Here is a 20,523-nt window from a genome sequence, read left to right as displayed (position 1 = left end):
TTACAGTTGCTGCTCGGATGAGCAATGTGGCCCATTGACCCCTTGATATTTTTAACTGCTGATGAGACATACAATTTCCAGTCATTCTGGTAATGAAATAATATACAATGTTGTCTTTGTTTGTAAGGCTCATTATTACAACTGTATTTTAAACGAACTTGGCATTAATTCCACTTTTGGTAATCATACTTATACTCCAACTGCCATTTCAAAAGACGAAATTCTTCAAAACCATGCTTCAGTTTTAGACACGTTTAATATACCAGTCAATGGGTCGAATGAATATGAGTTACCGTACATATACTGGGTTCCTAAACTATATAAAAACCCTTACAAACAAAGATACATTGCTGGATCCAATAAGTGCTCTATCAAGCCCCTATCTTTGCTCCTCACGAAAATGTTAACAGCTGTGAAGGAGAAACTTCAAACTTACTGTACGACTACATATGCCAGAAGTGGTGTTAATCAAATGTGGATTCTAAAAAATTCTAAAGAACTTTTAGTAAACTTGAAATCACAGAATTTTTCCCAAATCAATAGCATTAAAACCTATGACTTTTCAACACTATACACGACCATTCCTCACGATAAATTAAAGACTAGACTTTTTGACATCATAGACAGCTGCTTCTTCAACAAAAACGGAAAACTGAAATACTCATATCTAGTGATCAGTCATTCAAAAACTTACTTTCTTAAACACCACTCTGATTCCACGCACAAGTACTCTGAAGTTGAAATAAAAAATATGTTAGAGTTCCTCATTGACAATATCTTCGTGGTCCTTGGTGATCAGGTCTTCCAACAGTCTGTTGGAATTCCCATGGGCACGAATTGTGCACCTTTGTTAGCTGACCTATTTTTATATTCATATGAAGCAGAATTTATCCAAAAACTTCTACGTGAGAAGAAAAAATCTCTCGTTGTGACCTTCAATTCGACTTTTAGATATATTGATGACGTTTTGTCTATTAACAATGATAGCTTTCATTCAGTCGTCCACTTCTGCTTCATACTTAGATATTTTATTGAAAGTAGACATTAACGGCAAACTGACAACTCAACTGTATGACAAACGGGATGATTTCAGCTTCTCCATCGTCAACTTCCCACATTTATGTAGCAATATTCCATTATCACCTGCATATGGTGTTTATATATCTCAACTAATTCGATATGCAAGAGCTTGTTCTGCGTATAGTCAGTTTTTAAATCGAGGTAAGCTACTGACAAACAAGTTGATGGTACAAGGATTTCAACAGTCTCGATTGAAGTCAGCATTTCGCAAATTTTATGGTCGTCATAACGATCTAGTTCGTCAATACGACCTCGCATTGGGTCAAATGCTGACTGACGTGTTTCATACCGATTGTTAAGCCGTTCTTGGCACACTGATTTTGACTGCGGATAAATCCGTTTACCTGATCAGGATATGGGGCTCACGGCGGGTGTGACCTGTCAACAGGGGATGCTTACTCCTCCTAGGCACCTGATCCCACCTCTGGTGTGTCCAGGGGTCCGTGTTTGCCCAACTATCTATTTTGTATTGCTTGTAGGAGTTATGAGATTGATCACTGTTCGTTATCTTCAACTTGCATACATGTACTAAAGATTCATGAATTTATATGACCAATGCACAACTGTTTTTAAAAAAATGCCCAGAAATGAGAAGTTATGAGATTGATCACTGTTCGTTATCTTCACATTGCATTATTCTGTTTACTTGATCAAGGTATCATTGGATCAAATGCTGTCTAACGTGTTTTATTCGAATTGTTAGGTCATTCCTTACATACCCAATTTGATTACGATTTACCTGATAAAGATATTGGACTCATGGTGTAACCGATTCACAGGGGATGAGTGTTCCTACGTTGCACCAGATCCCACTTCTGGTGGTTGCAGGTGTCTGTGATTGCCCAACAATGTATTTTGTTCTCTTTATGGGAGTTATAAGGTTGAGCACTATTCGTTGTTTTATTTAAATAGTATGGAGAACAAAGGACATAATATAGAGAACAAAGTACATAGTATAGAGACCAAAATATATAGTATAAAGAACAAAGTACATAGTATAGAGAACAAATTATATAGTATAAAGACCAAAGTGCATAGTATAGAGAACAAATTATATAGTATAAAGACCAAAGTACATAGTATAGAGAACAAAGTATATAGTATGGAGAACAAAGTACATAGTATAGAGAACAAATTCTATAGTATAGAGAACAAAGTACATAGTATAGAGAACAAATTATATAGTATAAAGACCAAAGTACATAGTATAGAGAACAAATTATATAGTATAAAGACCAAAGTGCATAGTATAGAGAACAAATTATATAGTATAAAGACCAAAGTGCATAGTATAGAGAACAAATTATATAGTATAAAGACCAAAGTGCATAGTTTAACAGACAAATATAGAGAACAGAGTACAGAGCTTAAAGATCAAAATACTTCGTGTGGAGAACAAAGGACATAGTATAGAGACTAAAGTACATAGGATAGGGAACACAGGACATAGTATAGAGACTAAAGTACATAGGATAGGGACTTAAATCTCCTGTCAGTTTATGGTATTGAGACCTGTGATAGGGTACTTACTTTGTGTAATCAAATCCTCTTACACCTCTTATTTGACGTTCCTCAAACATTGCGCAGTTGTTATGGAAACATTGAAAATGCGCATGTGTCATTTTGAAATTGATTTGACACATTTCAAAAACTTTATATGTAGTTGAACTGCGTTATTCTTAAGCATGTCTTGAATAAACAGTATATATTTTGTGTAATCAAATCTTCTCACATATCTAACTTGACATTTTTCGAACATTGAACAATTGTTATGGATCATTGAAGATATGTATGTGCCTTTTTGAAAGTGATCAGACATTTGTCGAGAAAATATCCATTTAGTTTAACTTTGTCATTTTTCAATCATGTCTGAAATAGACTGTACCTATTTTTGTAATCAACCCCTCTCACAGCATTTTTTAAACCCTATTTTCAGACCTTGTACATTATAGCTGTTATAAAACATTGAAAATACAATTACTTTCAAAAGGACTTCTGGTTTTTTTTAAAATATTCTACATTGAATTTGTTATTTTTAGTATGTTTTATACTGCTGACTTTATGATAGATAACATATTTCAAAGCAACCCGGCCATTTCTGTTCTGGAATTGATGTTGAAAAAATTAGATATGATACATGTAACACAATGTTGTAAAGCTAAACACCATAAGTGGAAATTCAGATAATAAGCCACAGCTATAAGTAAATAAGCCATGGATGACTCAAGATTTCAAGGCACTAATATCTTAACGCCAAGCAGCCAAATCTAGCGGTAACCAAGAACTATATCAAAAGTTAAGGAACTCAATTAACAGGAAATCTAAAGCCCTCAACTCAGACTTCTATAAAAAATTAATCGACGAAACATACAGATCAGACAACAAACAGATGAAGTGAAAGAACAGCTTTCCAACATCAAATTATCCAAAGCCACGGGGTCCGACGATTTCAAAGAACTCTCTAGTACCATCGAAAAGCCAATATGCACTTTATTCAACAACCCCCTTAGCGAAATTTTCCTACTGTAATCTGAAAGAGAGCAGATGTGGTTCCTATACCTAACATGACCAGTTTTTAAGTCGAGGAAGGCTATAAACAAACAAGTTAATGGTGCAGGGGTTCCAGCAGTCTCGTCTAAAGTCAACATTTCGCAAATTATAAGGTCGTGATAACGATCTAGTTTGTCAGTACAACCTTTCATTGGGTGAAATACCATCTGATATACTTTATACCGATTGATAGACAATTCTTAGCACACTGGTTTTTACTACGCATAACTCTGTCTACCTGATCAAGATATGGGGCGCAGGGCAGGTGTAACCGGTCGACAGGAGATGCTTACTCATCCTAGGCACCTGAACCCACCTCTGGTGTGTCCAGGGGCAAATGCTGTCTGACGTGTTTCATACCGATTGTTAAGCCGATCTTGGCACACTGATTTTGACTGCAGATAACTCCGTTTACCTGATCAGGATATAGGGCTCACGACGATTATGACCGGTCAACAGGGGATGCTTACTCCTCCCAGGCACCTGGTCCCACCTCTGGTGTGTCCAGGGGTCCGTGTTTGCCCAACTATCTATTTTGTATAGCTTATAGGAGTTATGAGATTGATCACTGTTTGTTATCTTCACCTTGCATTATTGAGACTGGTCTGCGAGTATGCGTACCTGGTGTGGTTAAACCTGCCAAACATCTAATCGACAACATTGAATCAGTTCTGCAAATAATCAAAGCTGCCATTAAAGACCTTCATCTATAATTTATTGAAGGACAGCTTGAAAATATGTGCATGTCATTGTTCAAACAGTTGGAAAATCCCTCAAATCAACTGCATTGGCTTTTACCAGCATGCAGTGATAATAGATACAACCTCAGAACACAAGCTACTTACAAACTAACAAAGTACAAGACTAGCCGTGGCAAAACAGAAAAGTAAAAAAGTCAGTTTGCAATATTTGTATATAATACTACAGGTTATTTTATTTATTATATATTTATTTTTAAAGTTTTCAGAGTGAATAATCTTATGCTTGTCTGTTGTAATATATTAATTATTTTATGACTTATTGTTCAATGAAATTTTACATCTAAATTAATTGTGTACGTTTATTGTCTAGTTGGCAAAGAAAACATTCTCATTGTCGCTATTACATACAAACTAGTTATCGTAAATAAATCATGAAATACAATGCAGCATTATAATTTTCATTTTTAATGCTTCGTTAATTACATTTGGTCTTATTGTACCACTAATAAGTCACGAAATACAATTCAACACTAAAGTGCTGCTGATGATTTTCAATGCTGTGGGACTTGCCTCTGGTATAATCGTGTCAGTTATTCTCCTGGCCATTGTTGGAATTATGTTGTTCAAGAAAAGACGTCACACACAAGGTATGGCATTTTCTGCTATATTCTGCTAAATTAGATACTAACGGCAAACTAACAACCCAATTTTTTAACAAATGGGATGATTTTAGCTTCTCCATCATCATTTTCCCAGATGTAGCAATACTCCATTAGTACCTGCATGTGAGTAATAATTGAATATTATATATTTTTTGTGTGACCGGTCGACAGGGGATGATTACTCCTTCTAGGCACATGATCCTATATCTGGTGTGTCCAGGAGTCCGTGTTTGCCCAACTATCTATTTTGTATTACTTATAGGTTTTATGAGATTGATCACTGTTCATTACATACACAATAGCTTGTTCTACGTATGATCAGTTTTTATATCAGGGCAGGTTACTCACAGTGACAAACAAGTTGATGGCAGAGGGGTTTCAACAGTCTTGTTTAAAGTCCGCATTTCACAAACTCTATGGTTGCTATTACGATCTATTTTGCCAATACAATTTGCGAATTGCTGACTTCAATCGAGATTGTTGAAACTCCTGTACCATCAACTTGTTTATCAGTAGCTTCATTGAGTAAAAAATGTTTCATCCTCATTTCTGTTCTGTGTATAGTCAGTTTCTAAATCGAGGTAAGCTACCGATAAACAAGTTGATGGTACAGGGCTTACAACAGTCTCAATTGAAGTCAGCATATCGCAAATTCAACGATCTAGATCGTCAATAAACCTATCGTTGGGTCAAGGGCTGTCTGATGTGTTTCATACTGATTGTTATGTCGTTATTGGCACACTGATTTTGACTATGGATAACTCCGTTTAACTGATCAGGATATAGGGCCCACGGCAGGTGTGACCGGTTGACAAGGGATGCCTACTCCTCCTCTCCAACTAATCCCACCTCTGGTGTGTCCAGGGATCTGTGTTTAACCATCTATTTATTTTGTATTGCGTATAGGAGTTATGGGATTGATCACTGTTCGTTATTTTCACCTTTCATGCTTATATTAAACACATTTATAATGGATTCTCCCTTAGCGATTCCCATATGAGAAGAAGATAGCGAAAATCTTATTGAATGCAAGGTGAAGATAACGAACAGTGATCAATCTCATAACTCCTACAAGCAATACAAAATAGACAGTTGGGCAAACACGGACCCCTGGACACACCAGAGGTGGGATCAGGTGCCTAGGAGGAGTAAGCATCCCCTGTTAACCGGTCACACCCGCCGTGAGCCCCATATCCTGATCAGGTAAACGGAGTTATCCGCAGTCAAAATCAGTGTGCCAAGAACGGCTTAACAATCGGTATGAAACACGTCAGACAACATTTGACCCAATGTGAGGTTGTATTGACGAACTAGATCGTTATAACGACCATGAAGGAAATTTGGTTAGAAGTAATTTTTTTTTCACTGGTCCTGGGGGTTTTTCTATAACAATGTTTACTGTATGAGGTGAAAGAATGGATTTAAAATAATGTTTTAAAACCACAAAACGTTCATAATAATTATATTTCACTTTATTTCTGACAGATACAAGTAAGAGAGAGACAACAGTGGAGGATGGGGAAAGTGAAACCCTAGTAAGTACGGAAACAAAATATACAGAGGAAAATGAACAGAGCCGACAACAAACAGAAAAGGGTAAGAAATGATAAATACTAGAAAATAATTCTCTATTGAAAAACCAAAAATTAGTTTAGAATAATTTTGACTTACTGACAGATACAAGGTTACAATAAAACTTTCATACTTTAAATGTCACTTTGTTTCACAGATACAAGTAACGGAGAAACATTAGTGGAAAATGGTGGATGTGAAGTAAATTCAGAAATAAAATGTCTGGAGGAAAATGAACAGACCCGACGACCAAAAGGTAATACAAGTCACAGTATAATAAGTTTCACCCTCAATGCCCATTAGCATATATATGTATTATATATTAAACATATTATGTGAAGTATTTCATCTATATAGGTACTTGATTATGACAATTACCTATATTTTGGAAGCTGGGAAAACATTGGATCCGCTGCAACGGGTACAGAGTACTCGTGTTCTTCTAGTTATGAGATCCTCGAAACGGAAACATATTTCCGATCCTGGGGGAAGTCCATTACCAACTTCAACTCAAAATTTCGATTAATTCATATTGTTCATCCCACAGATCTGCGCCGTCATAAATCGCAAGGTTTTTAATAAAAATGATTACAAGTCAAGTCGACTATTATGGTCTGATTCGAAGTCCCAACTTACGGTGGCCAAAATCAGAACAACAAAAATGCTGATAACGCCACTATAGATGGACAGCACATCTCATAAAGTTGAGTTCTTTGTCGTCACTATCTACCTTCAAATAAATATCTAAGCCTGAAACAGGAGTGGACAACGCTGTGGTGTCTATTATTTCAAGTTCACAAAAATATATCGAATCGGCATATCAATGAAAATTATTATTGTTGATATATCAAACGTCATTGACATATCTAAATGACGAATTGAAGCAAGATATTTTTTCTTTTTGTATAAATTCTCCTTCGTAAGAATATAAAAACAGGTCAGCTAAAAAGGAAAACAATTTGTGCCCATAATATTCCAACAACCTTTTGGAAAACCAGATCACCAACGACTACGAAGATATTGTCAAAATGCAACTCCAGTTTATTTTTTTTTTCGACTCAGATTATGTGAAACAGGATGCATTCAGCTTCTACATCGTCAACTTTTCATATTTATTTAACAATATTCTATTACCCTCTGCACATTGTGTATATATCTTTCAACTGATTCGACATGCAAGAGCTTGTTCTGCGTAAGATCAGTTTTTAAACTGCAGCAGACTACTGACAATCCAGTTGATGTTACACTGGTTTAAACAGTTTCATTTAAAGTCAGTATTTCCCAAATTATATGGTCATTATAATGATCTAGTTTGCCCATATAGTCTCTCATTGGGTCAAATGTTGTCTGACTTGTTTCATTCCGATTGTTAGGCTGTTCTTGGCACACTGAATTTGAGTAAGGATTACTCCTTTTCCTGAACAATACATAGGGTTCACGGGGGTGTTTAGGTTGATAGGGGATGCTTACCCCTTCTGAACACATGATCCCACCTCTGGTATGTCCATCGATCCATGTTGTCCAACTCTTTAATTTGTGCTCCTTGTGAGAGTTATGAGATTAATCAATGTTCGTTATCTTCACCTTAGACACACACACGCACGCACACACACGCGCACGCACACACACACACACACACACACACACACACACACACACACACACACACACACACACACACACACACACACACACACACACAGTGTAAACAGTGGAGTTTTTAGGGTTGACAGAGGAATCGTAGTGATGAAGAAAAGTTTTAATATGTTAAATCCAGGAGTATACAATGTAATTGAGCATGATATCTAAAATGTCTGATATTTTGATGACCACCACTTTTAGTCACAAATGAAGATAGTATGGCAGGCAATTTTCAGAGTGTAATAAATGCTTACTTGCACTATCGACGTGCAAACACTTGATTTCAGGTATTTGTTGTTTTATATTTAGCTGGCTGATAAGACCCACATGATTCATGTTAAAAAGGTTTTTCTGATGGTATAGACAGACTAAATGTAAGTTAGAGAAAGAATACAGCTATATGTCATGACTGATATGTTTATCAATTTCATTTCACACCAATTAGTTTAATTCAAGCTGTGATTCTTGGCTTCTTTTCGTATTTAATTCTAAAATTGTATATTTGTATTTCAGAAAATGAGAAAGATACATCGAATGAGATTAAAGTAACTAAAGGAATATTTGTCGACTCACTGGAATCTATAACCAAGGAAAATGATGGTAATTATTATTTTAAAATATCGTATATGGTGCGCACCATCAATGTTTGATGCGAAAATGTAATTCTGTGTATCGTACACATCCAACTAATATCTACATGAATAAACAATAACAGTCAAATTCTACAGGATAATTGAAAACTTTTCTCAATTTTTGCATTTGGAAACACAATTATGGTAGTGGTAATACCAACGTTCACTGAAAGCTATGTAGAGAAGAAAAAAATTATCGCTGTGGCCTTCAATTCGACATTTAGACGTTTTGTCTATTAACAATAATAGCTTTCATTCATATGTCGATTTGATATATCCCTTTGACTTCGAAATAAAGGACACCACGGAGTCGTTCACTTCTGCTTCATACTTAGATATTTTATTGAAAGTAGACATTAACGGCAAACTGACAACTCAACTGTATGACAAACGGGATGATTTTAGCTTCCCCATCGTCAACTTTCCATATTTATGTAGAAATAATATTTCATTATCGCCTGCATATGGTGTTTATATATCTCAACGGATTTGAGATGCAAGAGCTTATTCTGCGTAACAGTCAGTTTTTAAATCGAGGTGAGCTACTGACAAACAAGTTGATGGTACAAGGATTTCAACAGTCTCGATTGAAGTAAGCATTTCGCAAATTCTATGGTCGTCATAATAATCTAGTTCGTCAATACAACCTCGCATTGGGTCAAATGCTGTCTGACGTGTTTCATACCGATTGTTAAGCCGTTCTTGGCACACTGATTTTGACTGCGGATAACTCCGTTTACCTGATCAAGATATATGGCTCACGGCGGGTGTGACCGGTCAACAGGGGATGCTTACTCCTCTTAGGCACCTGATCCCACCTCTGGTGTGTCCAGGGGTCCGTGTTTGCCCACCTATCTATTTTGTATTACTTATAGGAGTTATGAGATTGATCACTGATCGTTATCCTCATCTTGCATGTATATATTGCATATATAATGTTTATTTCTATTTGTAATAAAATGTGACGATATTTATATTAGTATTTATGTATAAACATTTATAAATTCTAAGGAAACACACATATATATATATTGTGTATTTCAAAATGGTATAAGACATTTAGTTGTATGACCTGTTATGTTTCTACCAAAACATAAAGAATTATTTTCATGCAGCTGAATTACTTTAAAAGATTACTAACATTCCTTGAATTATGTTATAAAAGATGTACATTGAAAAGAAAGTGATAAAAAGATTATTATAGAATGGATAAAATGGAGAACACGTGTGGAGGTTTATTTATGATTGTCAGAACTTCCTGTATTGAATATCGTGTATTTTGCATCCAAAGTTTCCTATTTATCAACGTTCAATACATTATATATATATATATATATATATATATATATATATATATATATATATATATATTGAAAATAAAATTGTGCAATCCCTATCTGGAGTACAGAGATGTTTGTTCAAACCATGATCCTGCAACTATGATGATACTACTTGATTCGTTTTTTCAGTAATCCTCCTTCATCAGAGAATCATTTAAATCTGCACTGATGAAGTAAACAATGTGGTCATTTGTCTAATTGTTTCTTAAAGTAAATTTCAAATTTTGATATTTGATATTTGCAGAAGAAGGTGGCTGGAGTGAGATGCAGGAACTTTTGGAATATATATGTACAGGACCAGCGCGGAAGATACTGTTTAATGTTGTGAAGATGTATGTGGATAACCCAGACAGTTATTTACAAGATGAATCAGAAATTGCTTCAGTAAAAACAGTATTACCAAAGGAGTACCATTCAGCCCTTGACCCCAAATCTGAAGACAGACATTCTATTCCTGTATGTTACTCCATTCTAAAAGTGTCACTTAGTGCGGAACATCAACCAAAGTCTGGTTGGGATCAAAAAGTCAAGGACACAGACACTGGGATAGGAGATGATATAGAGAGAGTGATTCGAGCTTACACACTTAGCAGGGAAATTCATACTCCAGAGGAAATATCTGTGAATGGATATGTAAGGTTATTTGAAATGATTATGGGAGCGGTAGAGAGATTAGATAGAAAGGGGAAATGTAGCGAGTATTACAGGGAGATAGTGAGGAGATGGGGAAATATCCAGAGGAAGTGGTGGGTGATGGGCAAATGGACAACATTCACAAACTTTATCAAGAAATGGTCGTACTAAATACAAGGTGGTGTTTATATATTAATACATCCTATCTGACGGTGAACCTTGAATGATCAGTTCTACGCTCCACCAAGTTACCTGTTTGGACCCTGACGATAGAAGATGGTATTGATACCGATGCTTCTTGCCATAAATTGTGCAGATATTTTAGGAACATTGCTATAAAATTAGGATGTAATGTTGTAATTGAGGCAATTGTACAATAATATATGAATGGAGAAATCTTTATCAAAGTAAAACTTATACGGTACCAATTTTGATGCACCAGATACGCATTTCGACAAATAATGTCTCTTCAGTGATGCTCAACCGAAATGTTTGAAATCCGAAATAACAATGAAGTCTTAGAGCTATTATAGCCAAAAACAGCGTGCCAAAAAAGTGGAGTCAAATTCGTCGAAGGATAAGAGCTATGCATGAGGGAGATAATCCTTAATTTTGAAATGAATTTCTAAATTTTATAACAGCAATTAAATATACATCCGTATTTTCAAGCTAGTAACGAAGTACTTAGCTACAGGGCTGTAGATATCCTCGGGGACTAACAGTCCACCAGCAGAGGCCTCGACCCAGGGGTCATAATGTCAAACTTATATGGTACCAATTTTGATGCACCAGATGCGCATTTCGACAAATAATGTCTCTTCAGTGATGCTCAACCGAAAAAAAGGTTTTATCAATTTCTCAAAAGTTTTCATAATGGTTCCGTGTACCTGTTGAAATTTGAAACAAAATTCCTTGTTCTGCGTATAATCAGTTTTTAAATCGAGGTAAGCTACTGACAAACAAGTTGATGGTACAGGGGTTCAACAGTCTCGGTTGAAGTCAGCATTTCGCAAATTCTATGGTCGTTATAACCACAAATAAATATTTCTCTCTGATCTATGGTGTCTCTTTTTCATGTTCCAGGAAGCTTAAATACACGTGTCATTATCACAGAACACTAATTTATTCACGTTTTAAAAAAAATGTCTTATCCCACTGATTCATAATGTATAACAAGGCTTGCAACTCAAATCTACCCCTTTCCGTACCCCATGACAGGTATTTGTCGATTAAAAGTTATTTACACTGCTTACCAGCCAGTTTCAGGACCCCATTTACTCCCAGTAATTCTTCTTTAATAATTAAAATCCTTTATTAACAGCTGTCTATCCGTTGTATATTTTTAATATAAAAAAATCTGTCCAGAGTCATCTTCAAATCTCTAATCACGGAAGTGCGTGCAAAAGTACAAAACTCGAAAAGGAATAAGGGATATCCGAATTAATCTTGAGTTCCGAAAGATGCTATGGCTATGTAAATCCCAGAGGATATCGATAGTATTGGCGCTATTTGTTATTTGGTAATGCAGACATGAGTGCCCCCCCCCCCCCCTATTTTCAACAGTAGTAGTGAGTAGTATATAGTGATTTTTTAATGAGAGGAATGTATGCTTTGATGTTATGAAATAACAGTACAATCTCCACAAACGGATTATGAAAGTGAAGATTAAAGAACTTCTTTTATACATTGGAGGGGGACAACTTTCCCACTTTTCCTCCAATAATATTGTGGTATGTGCTAGCCAAATAACAAATTCTGTTCTCACTTCCATTAACCATTCATTATCTTTCAGTAATGTATCCTCGATTTTCCGAAATGGGGGTGGGGGTGGGGGTGAGGCAAGCCAGAAGATTGTTGGTTTTTCTGTTTTACTTCCCGTCGAGAATGTTATACTCACATTAAGACATCGCCATTTGTAGGTGAGTTAAACTGAAAAACTCGTGATTCTTACTTCTAAATGCCGAGTGTTTGGCAAAACGATCGGAGCTCGAACTCACGATCTCCCGTTTACAAAGCGGAAGCTCAACCACTGAACTCTCGCAACCGGTAGCAGCAGAAAGAATAAAAATCTTCACAAGCAAAGACAATAACAAAAGAAAAGAAAAGAAAAAAAATTAGATCAACAAAATTCCTAATTTGTGCGGGGGAAGATATGTTTTATAATGCCTCAAATAAAAAGAAATTCCCAAGTTATTAATTTCTTATACTCCGTGGGGAGGGGGGTGAGTAGAGGGTTTTACTACTATTTCAGGACTTGATTCTTCTTTCACTACTACTGTGAAAAATAGGGGGGGGGGGGCCTCACACAATATATTTGATTGTATAACAAACCACAAATAATGGTCATTATAAAAAAAAGGGTGGAGGCACCCCCCCCCCCGATTCTACGTGCCTGGGTTTTTTTAATAATCTCACCTAAACAACAATTGAGGGGAGGGAACGTATAAGACAGGTAGTGAAACTAATCGACAAATATCTGTCATGGGCTACAGAAGGGGGTTGATTGAGTTGCAAACCTTGTTGAACCATATATGGTTCAAGCCCAGTATTCCGACGGTCCGATAGTCCGACGGTTCAATATTCCGACGGTCCGATAGTCCGTCATGTTGACCATCACCAAAAATGTTAATTAATAGAGTTAAAATGTATTCATGTCAGGCATTATTTTAAGGAAATTACCAGAAACCGCCAAAATCAACACGACCTGATTATAAATCAGACAATCAATTTCTGACCAAAATCATTCAAGTGTGAACTTACGGCGGCGTAGAAAGACCATATATAAATTTCTTATTCGTTCGGACGAATTAGCTATTTGTTCGCACGAATTAGAAAATCGTTCGGACAAATTAGCAATTTGTTCGGACGAATTACCTATTTGTTCGAACAAATTAGCAATTTGTTCCGACGAATTAGCTATTCGTTCGGACATATTAGTAATTCGTTCGGACAAATTAGTAATTCGTTCGGACGAATTACCGATTTGTTCGGACGAAATAGAAAATCGTTCGGACAAATTAGCAATTTGTTCGGACGAATTAGCTATTTGATTGGACATATTAGTAATTCGTTCGGACAAATTAGTAATTTGTTCGGACGAATTATGGATTTGTTCGGACGAAATAGACATTCGTTCGGACAAATTAGCCATTTGTTCGGACGAATTAGCTATTTCTTCGGACAAATTAGTCATTCGTTCGGACGAATTAGCTATATGTGCGGACGAAGTAGCAATTTGTTCGGACGAATTGTTATTAGCTATAAGGCAACGCCAATGCCGTAGTCAAATACCGTAAAGTGTTGGCAGGAGAGCACAAAACTTAGATTGGGACACATGCTAAAATGGGATTCAATTCCAAAATTTTCCACATAAACATCATGAAGATGGCAACGGCAACCTACATAATCACCCCCAACCCCTGAAATAACAAGCTAAAAATGGTAGGAATCCCTACACCCTGCTCAGTCTTAAAAGTTTGAAGTAGGCCTCAAGTCACCCCCCCACCCCCACCCCCCCCACCCCCCACCCCCCATCCACGGGCAAAAATTCATTAAATGAAAATTTTCTGTATAACGGGGCATAACACAATCAATAAAGAAATCAATTTTTGTATGGAACGACAATAATGCAATTATGCGCCAATCAGAGCCTATCTAAGTTTTTCAACGGTAATCCGTATATCCGAATTTTATACCAATTTTATGGTATACCTTTCTTTATAGGAAATAATTTTTGAACAGAAATTTCTTGCACTAGAATTAAGGGGAGGATGATATCAAACAACATTTGATATAAAGATGAGGATCTCGTTTGGGGTCCCAGAAGTGTAAGGAGGGGGTACATACATACTCTTGTCTCCACTCCCTACTTTTGAAAGTGTTAAGGGGACACGAGCAGGCGCGTGGCATCGTTTTTGAAAGGGGGAAGCTGGGGGCCAGCCAGAAAGGATTAGTGGGAGGGGGGGGGGGGCAGCCGAACCAAAAAGAAAGGAATTTTTTTTTTAAAGTGGGGAAGGGATCAGCCCCCCCCCCTCTGTTGCTACGTCCCTAACGAGTATCCGCTGTCAGCCCTCCCTACAAGCCTATAGATATCTGTATATATGTATACCTACATTTATCTACATAGCTCTCTATAAAGACACGATGAAAATGTTCCTTAAATTCAGCATACAGACAGACAGACAGACATACATACAGACACACACACAGCAAGTAGGAATGAATGAACCCACGGGTGATGGAGAAAGGAACGAAGCGTAATCAACCGTGGGCTTCCGACGGTACCGAAATATATACATGTAGATGTAGGTGGTTACCTGTAAAGTGCGAAACGAAACGAAATCTACCGAAACGAAAACCCACCGAAATGAAATGAAACAGATTGCATAACCGAACTCTTTTATTAGAAATGGTATGTTAGGCCCCTGTGAAAATTACCACAAATAAATAAAATTCGCTTCCCCTTTGATATAGGCTGTCAGCTTGACTGATACACAGTTTTAAAAGCTGGAAAGGGGGGGGGGGGGGGGGGAGTAAGCAAAATGTACATATCCGAAGTTGATTAAGTAACATGTGCAATTAGTTTCAGATCAATAAATTTCAGAACGGAGAGTTACAGTCTCAGAGGTCTGGCGAAACACACTAAACAAGGGGTTGGGTCGCTGGCGTTGGATCCGCTTTTGGGTATACATGTAGATACATTGTTTTAAGAAACTGGTGTCTGAGAAATTTGAAAGCAGGAAGAGCTCTTAACCTTTTATTTTATCTCTAACTGCTGAGGTGCGAGTACTTTCAATAATGGAAAAAGTTAGATAGTATACCATATTATATGAATGCAATTCGGTAAAATATATATATATGTGTGTTATTAAAAATTATTATTGATATGTGGTGAGTCTAAATATAACTCTATACATTTGTTTTGCTGCTAGGACGGGGAATTGAAAACGGGACGGAAAGCAGAATTTTTTATGCAATAATATCAGGAGGAGGTCAGTATTTTGTAAACTCAAAAGGCTTATGAACAAGGGAAGCAGAAATTGCAAAGAGAACGGGAAGACCCACTCAGAATCCACCGTTTGATATACTACATACAAATACACAATATCCACATGTATACATAGATTTGACTTTAGAGCAAAAAATACTGAAACGTGTATTCATGCCGAACTGTAACCCTCTGTTCTGAAATTTATGGATCCGAAACTAATTGCACAGGGTATTCAATCAACTTCGGATATGAACTTTGTGCTTACTCACCCTCTTCCAACTTTTAAAACTTTGTATCTGTCAAGCCGAAAGCTTACCACAATGGGGAGGCAAATTTTATTTATATGTGGTAACTTTAACAGGGGCTTAAGATACCATTTTTAATTATTATAATTAATAGAGTTCGGTTATACACCATTTTTAATTATTATAATTAATAGAGTTCGGTTATACAATCTGTTTCGTTTCGTTTCGGTGGGTTTCGTCTCGTTTCGGTGGGTTACGTTTCGGTAGATTTTGTTTCGTTTCGTTTCGCACTTTACAGGTACCCGATGTAGGTCGAACCCGTTCAAAGTTTTCCCACTGTGCGATGTTTTGCTCTTGTGACGTAAAAAAATCGCTCTGGCACACGGCACTTAATCCTGTTTTCTGCTGCCTATTACATAGCGATCTCTTATATATGTGGCCACAAATTATCGGAGTTTCGGACTCTCGGACCGTCGGACTACCGTACCGTCGGACTACCGTACCGTCGGACTATCGGAGTGTCGGACTATCGGACCGTCGGACTACCGGACCGTCGGACTATCGGACCGTCAGACTACCGAACCGTCAGACTATCGGACCGTCGGAATACTGGGCGGTCACCGTTATGGATTATGAATCAGTGGGATAAGACATTTTCTAAAGCGTGGATAAATTAGTGTTCTGTGATAATGGCATGTGTATTTAAGCTTCCTGGAACATGAAAAAATGTATAAAGAGACACCATAGATCAGAGAGAAATATTTATTCGTGGTTCGAATTTCCTCCATTGTTTACATATAGGTTATAGTGCAATATCCTTGACCCAGGCGCCTATGCCCATGGTGCATATCCGAAAGAAAACGGACTGGCTTTAGCCGAAGAGAGTACCAGACATCAAATACACTCTAAAATCTCTAAAAGTAAGCACTGACCACCAGAAAAATGCCAACGCAGCAGTCAACACAGAGGAACATCACATTGGGTGATTTCGGTAAATCAATCATAAAATTACATTAGAATGAAAGTCAATTCATTGCTTTTTAGTGAGAGATACAAATTTAAAAAGTAATTCTGATATTTACATTATGAACATTGATACATCAGACATGTGTGCTCTTATGCAGTAATCCAAGAAATAGAAATATATGGTGCGATATGGAGGATGGATATCCATTTCAATATACATTAGTGGATTTGAGAGTGAGGTGATGAGAATTAAATAAAACATGTACCTTTGTCAGGGGGGGGGGGTGTTACGTGAAAGGTGAAGAAAACGAACAAGTATATATTATAATTTACATCTTTCATTTTATTGACAACGAACTGCTGGATAATACAAATCTTTTACTGACGGTATTATATATGGTAGTGAATTGTCAGAAAACCAATGACTTTTGTACACTTTAAACTGTCACTATTTCATTCAATGATAATGTATATGATGTGGGAAATTTGACTGGTCTACAAGGAAATAATGTGAACGTGATGGGACTCTTTCCTAGTGCTCGAGAAAAAGTCGCCAGATATGGATGACATTACTTTTGGTTAACCTTTGCCTATCGTTGACGGACAGTTGGGTCCACATAGTTTTCGTACAAAGCTTTGCGCTGTTCTCTTGAGGGTTTGTGTGCGTTGTTTCAGGGAAGCCGTGGCTGGTCTGTGCTAGGATTTTCGGCACTTAGACGTAAACTGAACTCTATCGTTGTGGGTGTTGCCGGTGGCGGGCTCTTTAAACCACTATGGTTCATGGATGATATTCCTTCCAAATCATGCCGCCAGTTCCTTAAATTCAAATTTACAAACAAAGGAATAAATGCCATTAACATAAGCAACATTCGTCGTTATGAAAAGGTCAGTCGTATGTTCTGGCTTGTTTGGGGTTCTGGTCTGCGCCCGGTGTTTCCTGCTGGTGTGCATCTACTGTTGCATCCGGGCTTTTTGATTTTAAGCAACCTTTGCAGTACCTAGATATAGATCATCCTATACTTGGTCTACTTACGTGTTCTTGTTCTTCATCTTCTTTCAACTATGGTCCAGCTGGATGTGTCGTTGCGGATTATGTTGGTATGGTTACAGATGGGGACCTCGGATCATGTATTATAAAGGGTCTCGATTATGAATTCTGTCGAGAATTATGCCAGGTGGTGGACTAGATATGAAAAGGGGGAACTTGATATATTCTCAGAATGGATTAAAGGTATAATGGGGAACATCAAAATCCCGCGTTGGACATATTGAAACAAGGGTGCATGCCGTCTGTCCGTCTGTGTTTGGTGAATCAGAGGTGGTGGGGGATTGGATAAGTGGCATGGGAAAAATGTTTTGGTTCCAGTTGGCGGGGCTTGAAGCGACATTGTCTTTGTTTGTGGGGTTCATTGTTGCAGCTGTATTTTAAATGAAGGTATTTTGAAAGCTCCACTTTTGGTAATCCTACTTATACTCCAACTGCCCTTTAAGGTATTCCAGGTATAATGAAAGGATAATAAACAATTCTGAAGGATTTAGATCAACGTAAATTTTATTGTTAAATAATGATGAAAGTGAAGCAGATGAAATTCTCATGACTGGTAAATGATTAGAACCTTACCTTTTTGCACTTAAGACTTTTTGGAAGAGTTGTCTGCCCTTTGTAAAAATACGAAAAATCAATTTTTCTTAAAATGTGTGTGGTCAATGATTAATTTTATTTCATATTTTCACTAAGAGAAAGTGTTTGTAACTTTCTACCAAGAGATTTGTATGAAAATATAATTTTTTTTTAAAATATTGTAATAAAACATGCTTTTCCCATATACTTCAATGTTAAATTCTAGGTGAAATAAATCAAGCAGTAAACAAAATTTTGAAAATCCCTATGATGGATTATTTTTATTTGATGAACCTTTCAAAATGATACCATGATTACAAAAATTCCACCATCCATTTATTAGATATGAAATATGGTCATTATACATTGAATACCTTAAGAGATGAGGTTCTTCGGGGCCTTGTTTCAGTTCGTGGCACGTTTGGTGTCTTAGTCGGTGGGTTGAGTGGGTGTGGGTTACCGTGTCTATACTGGATTCCTGAACTACATGATAGCCCTTGCAGGCAGGGATACATCGCTGGATACAATGGATGCTCTGCCGGGTCCATTTTTGCTACTCACGGAGGTGTTTACTGGAAGAAAATTCAGAATTGATGTGCGACCGCATGTGTCAGAGTTAGTGTAAATCAAATGTGGATTCTAGAAAATTCTAGGGAGCTTATAATTAACTTGAAATCGCAAAAGTTTTCTCAGATCAACAAAATCAAAAGCTATGACTTCTCGGCACTTTGCACGACAATTCCTCGCGATAGATTAGGGACTGGAATTTTTGGCATCGTGGATGGTTGTTTCCTCGGCAGGGAACGGGAATGTCCATGTCTAGTGGTAAGTTATCCAGGGAGTTGCTTTGTGAAACACCGCTCTGGTTCTGCGTGCAGGTGTTCTGAAGTTGAAATGAAAAATATGCTAGAAACAGCAAATGTTATTTTTAAATAAACTGAAAAAAAATCTAAACAATTCCCTTTCTTGTATTACTCAATTAGTGTCCTGATCAACACCATATTGTGTGAATGCAATGCATTAATACTCATGATGGAGATGGTTACTGTAACAATGTAAACATGATTGTGATTTAAAACAAATTAGGCATGTCCTCTTCAATGTCATCTGTTTCCCCTCCGTTTGAACAACTGACGAGTATTTAAGGAGAATGAAAATACAGTATAAGTTCTCCCAATGCTTTACTTTCCATAAATCCTACTATGAATCAATAAATGATGTAGGCATTTTCAAATGTCTAGTTGCTTCAAATCTTAATTATAGCATTGTAATTCTAGGAACATGTTATGAAATATGATACAGTATGTGCAGTGCAAGGTGCAAAACACAGAGGTTCGGTTTATAAAAAAAAAAAACATGGAACCGTTAACGACTATAGCATTAAACATTTATCGTTTGTTTTTACTGGAAATATCACTTTTCGGTAACAATTACATTCATTAAAAATTATCTTGAATTTAAAACCTATTCTCTTTACAGAAGCAACTGCCTCTTAAGATAGTACGGAAAAGAAACGTATAAATTTTCCTCAAATTTATTTTTTTAAAAACTTTAATTATTCCTTTTTTCTAAGGAACAAAACATCTTGTTTGCATATGGTATAAAAGAAATCCATCCAATCATTGATGATAATAATAATACGAAGAAAGAAAAATAACCCCCAAAATAACATAATAAACAAAACAATGCTGAAATTTATGTATCTCAAAATAAAAGAAAATTCAAACAAGGAAAGAAAATTCAACCATTTGGACGTTTTAGAAAACGTGATGCAGACAGAAATGACACATTCAGTAAATGAAATCATCAAATATTTGACCTATGACCTTTGTTATATTTTCAGACAGAAGACTACTTATACATGTGTCCAAATATTAAATCTATACTATC

The 20,523-nt window shown here is 36.7% G+C and overlaps 2 protein-coding genes across 3 annotated transcripts in view; both read left to right on the top strand.

Annotated features, from left to right (window-relative positions):
- Positions 1–11,228, top strand: part of LOC130050753 (uncharacterized) — a 63,602-nt gene extending 52,374 nt beyond the window's left edge. For both annotated transcript variants that reach the window (XM_056151110.1, XM_056151112.1), the window contains one exon: positions 10,423–11,228. In XM_056151110.1, the coding sequence (XP_056007085.1) occupies positions 10,423–10,982 (560 nt within the window). In that variant the 3' untranslated portion in view covers positions 10,983–11,228. The remainder of the gene's footprint in view (positions 1–10,422) is intronic.
- Positions 50–6,589, top strand: LOC130050774 (uncharacterized). The gene is made up of 2 exons (XM_056151316.1): positions 50–4,978; positions 6,479–6,589. Exon 1 carries the CDS (start codon positions 62–64, stop codon positions 1,046–1,048), a length of 987 nt encoding a protein of 328 aa, XP_056007291.1. The 5' UTR covers positions 50–61; the 3' UTR covers positions 1,049–4,978; positions 6,479–6,589.
- Positions 11,229–20,523: the final 9,295 nt, after the last annotated feature.

The sequence above is a fragment of the Ostrea edulis genome, chromosome 1, assembly GCF_947568905.1.
Source record: "Ostrea edulis chromosome 1, xbOstEdul1.1, whole genome shotgun sequence".
In the NCBI taxonomy this organism is placed as follows: Eukaryota; Metazoa; Mollusca; class Bivalvia; order Ostreida; family Ostreidae; genus Ostrea; species Ostrea edulis.
Note: the sequence above shows the minus strand (reverse complement) of the source record. Positions and strands in the feature narration are given on the sequence as shown.

Excerpts from the sequence above, each read along its gene's own strand:
- LOC130050774 (XM_056151316.1), top strand. The coding sequence starts at position 62 with ATGAGACATACAATTTCCAGTCATTCTGGTAATGAAATAATATACAAT.